Source organism: Xiphophorus couchianus, chromosome 10, assembly GCF_001444195.1.
Source record: "Xiphophorus couchianus chromosome 10, X_couchianus-1.0, whole genome shotgun sequence".
NCBI classification, from domain to species: Eukaryota; Metazoa; Chordata; class Actinopteri; order Cyprinodontiformes; family Poeciliidae; genus Xiphophorus; species Xiphophorus couchianus.
The window spans coordinates 15486653-15496337 of NC_040237.1; the positions used below are offsets into that span (position 1 = coordinate 15486653).

The 9685-nt window shown below is 43.8% G+C and overlaps 1 protein-coding gene across 1 annotated transcript in view; it reads right to left on the reverse strand.

Annotated features, from left to right (window-relative positions):
* Window positions 1-9203, reverse strand: part of LOC114152228 (urotensin-2 receptor) — a 13012-nt gene extending 3809 nt beyond the window's left edge. Inside the window, exon 1 of the mRNA XM_028030052.1 lies at window positions 7253-9203. Coding sequence (XP_027885853.1) covers window positions 7312-8388 — 1077 coding nt within the window. The 5' untranslated portion in view covers window positions 8389-9203 and the 3' untranslated portion in view covers window positions 7253-7311. The remainder of the gene's footprint in view (window positions 1-7252) is intronic.
* Window positions 9204-9685: the final 482 nt, after the last annotated feature.

The following is a 9685-nucleotide window of genomic DNA, read 5'->3' on the forward strand; positions in this document are numbered from 1 at the left end:
TTTTTTTAACCCTTGTGCGAAGCTAACGTGCTAGACTAGCATTAAAGGCTAGCTCTTTAGCCACATGAAAACACTGTCACATGAGGCTAGGCTTGGCGTTTGAAGAGTAGTTTTGTCAACAACTTAACTGCTGCTGCTGAGAAAAATAACCACATAAATAGTCGATTGAAGGTTTGTTTGTTTGTGTTAATAATGAATCACCTCTTCACATTATTCAGCTCAGTTAGACTCACTTGGGGATGTCGGTACATCATCACCGCCTCGGTCTTCCTTTGCAGGAAGTCATTGGGCAGGTTCCCATGGTGACTTTGTTAGCCTGTCAGAAAAGCTTAGCGGGTCTGGAAACGGCCAGAGTCCGTAATCAGAGTGCAGTTGTCAGTGACACCGGGTGACCGGTGTTAATGACGGAGCAGCTGGTCAAACTGCTGCGGTCCACAGGGACGCACTGCCAGCTCAATTATAGCCTCATGCAGCCCAGCCCGAAAAATTAAAAGACCAAACAACCAGCAGCAGCAGCAGCTGAGAGCTGTGGCACTAAATGCCTAATAAAGCATCACAAAATGGGGGAATTACAGTTTCATTTCTCAACTTTCACAACAGCAATTTGAAATGTTTTCACAGTCAAATAGCAGCGCAGTATTGCATACCAAGCTGGCATCTCAGCAGGAAAGGAGTCGATCGTTTGGGAAATTGATGAAGACTAAAACCAGAGAAATGAGCTGCCTGCCTCAGTCCTTTTATCCTTCGGATCTTGTTTGGACACCAGAAATGAATGAAGTCTTTATTTTTGCAGCAGCAGCAGGATTTGATTAACTAAAATAACCCGATTATTCATTCCTTCCTTGAAAGAGAAAACCAGCAGCAAGTAAACTCAATTTTCATTGAGGGGAAAATAAACAAGGGAATTTTGAAAAGAGTTGGAGGAATAAGGTTGAGGTATTCTTCACCTGATGCAGATTTAAGTGAGTCTCTCTCTGGAAGAGAATACTCACAGTTTACGCACATAATTTGGATTTTTAAGTACCTGTCAGGAGTTTGAGTGGAAGTTTTGAAGAATTAACGAGTGGTCCAAACGGAGGAAGGCCCCAGAGGTTAGGGTGCCAGAAAACGACCTCATCACAGTACAGGAGAAGGAGTACCTCCAAAATGGAGGTGTTATTTACTTCTTTTGGAACCAGTTTGGGATTCTTCGCCCGGTTCCATCATCAGAGCCTCTCAGCCTCGTCTCTCTTGGCAGCAGCGGCCAAAACAGGCCCTCTCTGCCCAGGGAGTTTAAATAGTAAATGAACTGAATTTATACGGTGCTTTTCCATTCAGAGCACATTACAGCCACGTTCACCAAATAGCCATCGCAAACACATATACCAACACACACATCAGTTGGCGATTTGGAGATAAGTGTGTTGAATGTTTGGCTGATAATCACTTGGAATTACATCTGAAAGTCCAGTAAATTTGATTTGATTGGGAGCCAAAATCGCAGCTGGTGCGGTTCGCTGTCAAAAAACACCAAACCCTTCGAGCTACCTGTTCACCTTCTCTCCTGTGGTGGCGCTGTAGCAAGAACTACTGAAGGAAACGACACAACAGTCGGAAGAAGGACAAGAGCGCCACTTTCTTCTTCACAGAATGCAAACAAAAATGTAGTAGCGTCAGATTTTAGCAGCTGTAGAATTTCTTTTGTAAAAGACCATGAGCCATTTCTCTCTCTAGTGCATTGGTTTTGGTTGTATTTACCCAGAATGCCCTGCGCTGTAGTTCGCTTCCTGCCTTTGGAGCGGTCTCCGGTCCACTTGGTGTTCACACACAGCCGCAACCAGAGTAGTTCACTTCAATCAAACCAAGGCCTAGGTTTGTAGGTGGACCAGAGTTTGCTCTTTTGGTCTGGCTCAGAGTTCGATTACGCGTTCACACCTCCCCAAACAAACCGGACTTTCTAGACAAAGTGGAGTTCGGCTAAAGTGGACCAAACAGGGCTTGTGTGAATGCACCCTTAAGAGAATCTGTGATTAAAAGTTTTTGTTTAGACTTGGTCGGAATATTGAAGTGAAATGCGCTGTACTTACTTTTTACGTGGCTGTGAATGTTTAGTGATATTGCATCTGGCCACATATTGGTGTTGTGGTGTTTTTGTTTTGGTCCATTTTCCGTACAAGTCCAACCAGAACATTGAACAATAGATCAAATTCCTGACTAGTGATTGGAGATTAGGTCATTTTTTGGGGGGGGGGGGATGGTATGTTTATTCTGTTTCAGTGGGTAGAACCAGCTGTTTGCCACATTAGTCTTGAGTACATTTATAGTCTTCGTGCTATGATTTGTGAGTTAAAGTCAGTCATATTTAATAAATCACATGAGCTCAGGGGATGAGGATATTTTTTTGGACTCAGGAGAAACATCAACAACCTCCTACAAAAACAACCCTGCATTTCTCATGGATCTTGAACGCACTAAAGGAGTCGGATCGCTTCCCGCCTTCTCTGACTTTGTGTACCACGGAGAGATTGGCTCCCAACCAATTTACGCACGAGTCTGCACACGTACACCGCACCGTCTGAAACGTTCCCCCTCCTCCGCCGATCGCCCGCTGGGACGTTGGCTTGAAAATGTCACAGCTCAAGATTGCACTCAGATCATTTTCATAATGACAGAAAATGTGACGCTTTCCTTGTCTCAGAGCTGGGTGTGAGGACCACAGCAGACGTGTCCAGACGTGCATCGCCATGTCTTCCATCGCCTTCTGTCCACACTTTGTTTTTTTCCCCCCTGTCAGAATCCACCAGGTGTGTGTCTGCATCCCTCGTCCAGATGTTTTTCACTGTAATCTTTTATACACTTAAAACTTTTTAAGCTAAGCTTGCACACACTAGCACTAGATTAAAGAGACGCTTACGGTGGAGCCCCAGTATTCACACGGGTTGACGACCACACCCACAACAATCCACAACGTCTAGAGCCCCGCCAATCAGCGGGAAGGAAGATGAACGGCGTTCCTGGATTGGCTGCTATTCTTCACAGTATTTTCTATTTGGTCAAAGGGGGGGGGGGGGGGGGGGGGGGGAACAGAAAATAATTTGGAGTTATGAAGCGAGTCTATGAATACTGAAACTGCTTCCGTATTAAAATATCAGAGAACTGTTCATAGAGTTACTGTAGACAGGCTATATTTGATTGTGTTAGTTAAGTTAGTTTGTTTTGTTTGACAAGAAAATCACCAAATTACAAAGTTGTCTTTAATTTCCTTCAATCTAAGACCTGAAATGAATTTCAAATAAAATGTCATCTTAACATGAGAATGACTAATTTATTAATCCAGCCAAGTCTGTGCAGTAAGCAATTAATAAACGAATGGCAGGATAAATTAAAATGAACTTGATTTTTTCCATTCTGTTGATTATCATTTTGGGATTTTTGCCTGACGGAAAATTCCTGCAACAAGAAGAAAAAACTATATATTTTTCGGCATTAAATAGTCCTGCTGAGGCAAAATTTAAGACTTGTAATTAACATATTTAAGGCCGACTTACTTACTTTTTTAACAATTAGCTTAAAATATTTTAAGGCTTTCATTTTAGATGCATGAATTTCAAACTTTTTAAGGCTGTCATCTTTCATCGCAATAATTACTGGGACAATTTATCGTCCCGCAAAATTGATCCCGTCAGGCCTAAATCCAGATTATTCTTTTCAATCCAATCTATTATTATCTATTATTAACAGCGGGAATTAGTAACTTTTAACGAAGTTTTTGGCTTAAAAACCCAGCTGGGCCAAAACCCAAAACCCAATCCTGGGACGGATTCCCGACCTCCTGGGTCTTTGGGAGGACGTTGTGATTCCAGGCTGTCCAGCCATCATCTGGTCGACCCGGGAACAGAAACAGGAAGCAGTTCTACGAGCTCAGATCATCCCAGACGGACGGGACGGAGTCCCAGCCTCCACACGAACAGGTGACAGATTCACACCTACACCGCGTCAACCACCGCAGTCCTCCTCACCTCTTTAGTCACATCCATCAATCACACATCACCTTCCCCACCCACACACACACATCATGTTACTGTGAGTCGTGAGTCAATAACGCAAAGCCCCTCGTGAATCCTGATGCCTGCTGGGAGAATTTTCGAACTAATCAAAGGTCTTTGTGGGTTTTTAATTGCGCCGCGTTAACCACAGGTGAGGTTTTTAGTCGAGGTTTGTTTTTAAAAAGTTGAAGACCTGGGGCAAAACAGAGCTGCAAAAGGATCATGCAAAAAAAACAACAAAAAAAAAAACGATTGAATTAGTTTCTTTGGCTCTTTGGTTGAACCCAGATGTAAAAATGTATTTTTGCTAATGGCTTTCTAGTTAATTTTTTCATTCGACAGTCATTTTGATCTCGCTCACCACCAAGCTGAGCTTTAAACCAGTCCTGGATTAAACCGTGTAGATCCTTCATTAGATGGATTTAAATACTATTTTACCCAACGCAATATAGTCATTAAGTTTCTATCTGCAACCTTAATGCTTGTCCTTAGCGGGTCAACCAGCTTTCACCCAGTTGTTGTGTGTATAAGGGATAGAAATCTGTTTTTGCTTCTGCTGGTCTTATGAACGATGTAAGTCAGGCATGTCCAAAGTCCGGCCCGAGGGCCAATCACGGCCCGCGGTCAGATTTCATACGGCCCGCAGCTTCGGTCTTATAATGTATTATTTATGGCCCGCCTGCACTGTGAAACAGAATAAATAAATCATAAAACTTGAAACTGTAATTCCTCCTTTCACCAAATGGTGGCAGCACCACTTTAATACTATCAGTCTGCCTTCATGCAGCGAACCGCTCTCCACTCATTTCTGCCACTGCAAAGAAAACGAGTTTACAGTGAGGGCCGCCGCTTTCAAGAGAGATGGGAATTATAACACTTCTTCTCTGAAAATCAAGGCAATTGTGCTTGTCTAATTTGTAATGAGATGGTTGCCTTGTTTAAGGATTTTGACGTAAAGAGACACAAACATGCTAACACATACAACAAGCTAACAGGAAGTGACCGTGCTGAAAAAGTGAAGCAGCTCCAAGCTGCACTGGCATCACAACAGCGATTTCTTTGGGCCTGAGTCAAAAGAAAATACCACCAAAGCAAGCTACGATGTTAATGTTAATAGCTAAACATGGCAAACCTTTTACTGAAGATACATTTATCAAAGACTGTGTTATGAAAATGGTGGAGAACATTTTGCCCTGAGAAGAAGCAAGAATTTGCGAATGTTTGCCTGGCAGTAACAGTGTGGCACTGAGAGTTGAGGACATGAAACTGAGTGTTTTGAATGTTTTGTTTGTCACTATCAGCAGTGAAAAGCCAAAAGAACATTTATGGCACTTAATTTTATTAAACTGTTGAGTAAGATTTGGTTATTACTGTTGATGTTATGAACCTGTAGATGTGACAAACTATTACTGTCTGAAAGATATTGTAAATGACGAGCAAAATTCACTTGTTTTAAAATTTAATAATAACAGACAACTTTGCATTACTTATAACTCCTGTTTAAAATGTTCTTGAGGCAAAGATATTTTTAAACTCATGTAAATTTAAGGTATTTTATACAGTTTGTTCAATGTTATCTGACTCTCCAGATATGAAAGAAAAGCAGAATTTCTGCTTTTAGAGTTGCCTGAGTGGCTTATATTTGGTTATTTTGTCATTTGAAAAATAAAGATAATTGTGACAATGAAAATTGTTTTATAACGGTGTGTATTTGCATGACACTTTTGTAGTTAAAAAATGTCCGAACAAACTATTGGCCCCCAGGCATCTTGACTTTATCAAATCTGGCCCTCTTTGCAAAAAGTTTGGACACCCCTGATGTAAGTGATTCATTGGTGAGGATTGAGAAAATGAAGCTGATGAGAAAGTTTTTTTTGTGTGTGTTGACAGCAACTTGCAAATGTCTTCATGCCTCTGGAACGGTTTCTTATTTTCCCATGTTTCGACTGCAAAATTCACAGACCGCGGTACAATACTGTGAAGTGGGAGAAAATGTACATATAGTTGTTGATATTTACACGTGAAAAAAAAACAACAAAAAAAAACTGTGAAAGGTGTAAGACTGTGATTGGACTTTGTCATTCAAACACAGGATATTTTAGAGCTTTTGGCTACTTTTCTGATTCACGTTTCCCTTACACAATGATAAAATAATAATAATAAAAAATCTACCATAACACCAGTTTGGGACACAACTGAAAGCCGTCAGTTTCTACCGCCTCTCTGTCAGGCTGCCCTGGGTGGTAAACCATGTGTCCTACATGGAACAGTTTGACTTTTAAATTCTAACCCTAAACCAAGCCACTTTTATTCAGTTTACCTGGAACGACTGATTTCTGTAACTTGGCGTCTGGAGTCTAGAGGGTCACACCAAAAGTTATGGCGGGCCGGATTTGGACCCCGGACCTTGAGTTTGACACTTGAGTTTTAGATTAAAGCATATTTAAGGAGGGTGCAGCGATAAATCGACCCCCATTAACTTCATTTTGTGAGGCCGATCTTATCAACCGATTAGCAAAGGTCTAAAAATCAACCACTGTCCTCTTCTGCTCTGCAGTGAGAGGCGTTGGACTGACTGACCAGTCCACCAGGTCAGGTCTGCACATTTGCAGTTAACCATACTCTCCCCACTGTCACCAAATCAGCAACTTTCTTGCTATATTTAGCAACATTTCAGACCAAAAAAAAAAAATTGGTATCTGCCAAAATGAAAAGTAGCAGGCCAGGTCTTTTGAAGATCAGTGATGGGCAATCGGCCAGAAAACTGGTGCACATATGGGTGCGTGCACCGATTGGCCCAGTCAAAGTCCAGACATAAATCACACTGAGAATATGTGGCAAGAGTTGAAATTAGTCTTCAAAAAATGCCTTCCACTCAATTTAGCTGAGTCTTAGCTGTTTGGCAAAAAAGAAAATGTAACATTTGCATTTTATTTTCTCCCCTCTTCGTATTTCTGCTGTCTTTTGATGCATCGCATAAAAACCAAACACACTGAATTGAATTTGGGGTTTTTGACAGGACAAATATGAAAACAGTTTAAAGTGGTCTGAATATTTCTGAAAGGCTTCGGTTCTTCAGGTTCAACTAATAGGCGCACTGCTTACTAAAAATCAAAGCCAAACTTTGCGCGCACTTTACGCACGGTGCGTCCTCCTTTTTAATATACTATCCAAACAACATCCTGTGTAAAAAACAAACAAAACAACAACAAAGAAAACATACTCACTTGTAGCACTTCCTGTCTCTAGGAGCCTCCCCGCCTCTTCCCCTCTTCCAAGAAAGAAGTCACCTGAGCGTCCCCATCACCAGCGTCTCGGAGTTGAACTCGTACTGGTTGCTGGAGGACGCCGACTTGCCCCAGGAGTGCAGGCTGGGCGGCCGCTGCTTGAACGACGACGTGTACTTGTAGAAGCTCCTGTGCCTGTTCTTCAGGTACTCCCGGTAGTTCTTGGTGAGCAGCGTGTAGAGGAACGGGTTGATGCAGCTGTTGGAGTACGTGAGGCTCGCCACCAGGTAGTTGATGCACGTGTGCGTCTGCGAGGCCAGGCTCAGCGGCTCGGCGTGGTACAGCGGCAGCAGCTGCCAGATCCAGAAGGGCAGGAAGCACGCCCAGAACACCAGCACGATGGTGAAGATCATGATGAGCACCTTCTGCTTCGGGGAGCGCCTGCCGCCGCCGCCGCCGCCGCCGCTGCTGATGGCCGCGTTGCGCTGCGACTCCAGGTAGGTGCGCGCCAGGCGCACGTACAGGTAGCCGATGACGAGGCCCGGCGCCATGATGCTGGTGCCGAACAGCACCGTCACGTACACCTTGTACGCCAGGGGAGCCCACGTGGGCGCGCACATCCTCTTCACGCCGCCGTCCGACGCCTTCTTGGTCGTCTGCGCCACCATGACCATCATGGGCACGGTGAGCACGAGCGACAGCAGCCACACGCCCCACGCGAGAGCCTTGCGGTAGCTCTTGGAGCGCCGCACCGTGTCCAGCGGCTGCGTGACGGCCAGGTAGCGCTCCGTGCACATGACGGTGAGCGTGAAGATGCTCGCGTGCATGGTGAGGAGGTCCAGGCTAAGGAGGATGCGGCAGCCCACGTCGCCGAAGTACCAGTCCTTCAGGAAGTAGGTGGACACCACGAAGGGGATGGTGGACAGGTACAGCAGGTCCGCGAGCGCCAGGTTGATGATGGAGATGTACATGGAGGTGGCGAAGCGGATGGAGTGGCACATCACCACGAGCGTGTACACGTTACCCGACACGCCGATGATGTAGACCACGGACAGCAGGGTTCCGAAGGTGGAGGTGATGACGAGCTCGTGGTCCACGGCCCCGGCGAGCCGCGGAGTCAGAGACCTGTTGTTCATCGTGCCCCCGCGCCGCTTCCGCTCCCGCTCGGCTCCCGGTTCCGCTCCTCAAGCTCGCGAAGGAGTTTAGAGAGAGAGAGAGAGAAAGAGAGAGAGCACCTTGGCACGGCTGGTGGTTCTTGCTTGTCCTGCTCTGCGCTCACAGCGGCGCCGCGGCTCCTGACGTCTCCCCCCGTCACACCGACACCCCCCTTTATGTTCGACTGATAATCTGTGGGCTGATTTGTTCAGATGACGGTTTATGATTTCACGCGGGAGACAAATGTTTTCCTTCTTTATTCTCTTTGCGCAAAGGTCGGTGAGACAAACTTCATTTTTTTTGCAGAGAGCAGCAGGACCTGAACGTCACAACAGGAACTGATTTCATTCACATCTCTGCAGCGAGGGAGCCACGCGAGTCGCTGCTCCTCACTAATGTATGTGTGTATATATACATATTTACCATTCAATAAATTAGAATATTGTTGAAAAGTACGTTTATTTCAGGAATTTTACTACTAAGTGAAACACTTTATAAAGCTAAATTATACACAGGCTGGTGTTTTCCAACCTCCATTTAAAGCTGCAGTAACTTGGTGACAGTTTCAACAAATAACAGTTATAAAAGATACACACTCCGGCTTTAAAAGAAAGACAAAGAAAGTTTTCACATAAAATCAATAAAATCATGGACAACCACAACTTTAATTTGTTCAGTCAGTGCAATTAGGAGCAGAAGAGCCGATGTAAAAATGATTAATAAAGAAACTGAAACTATGAAAAACAATAGGTAGACTATCTTGGTCAAACATGTAAAAATAAATGAATAAACCGCAACAAAATTTATTTCAAATGGTTCAGAAAGTGCAATTAGGAATTCAAAATATAATGTAAAAATACATAATAACCCATGATGTCACCCAGTGGCATAGAATTACGCTAAGTAGATCTGCCCTTACGGCCACATTGTCACAATACCCGATATAGAATTTATTTCAATGTCGAGAATGATACAGATATTAATATCGGATCGGTGCCTCTAAAAAAAAAAAAAAAAAACAACAAAAAAAAAACCCCTCAGGATGACACTACCATCACCATGTTTGACAAATGGTACATTTGGGAGCAGATGAAGCAGATGTTGGCCCTCCTGCCATATCTAAACAACTTTGAAATCTTGTGAAATTAATTTGATTCGATTAAAAGGTGATAATCGCAGGTTGGATGGCCTTGACTTTTCCACTAATTTATTTTCCGACAGCCTCCTCCTGTGCTCTGGCTCTTCATTGATTTGATAAATTGCATTATTTTCTCAATT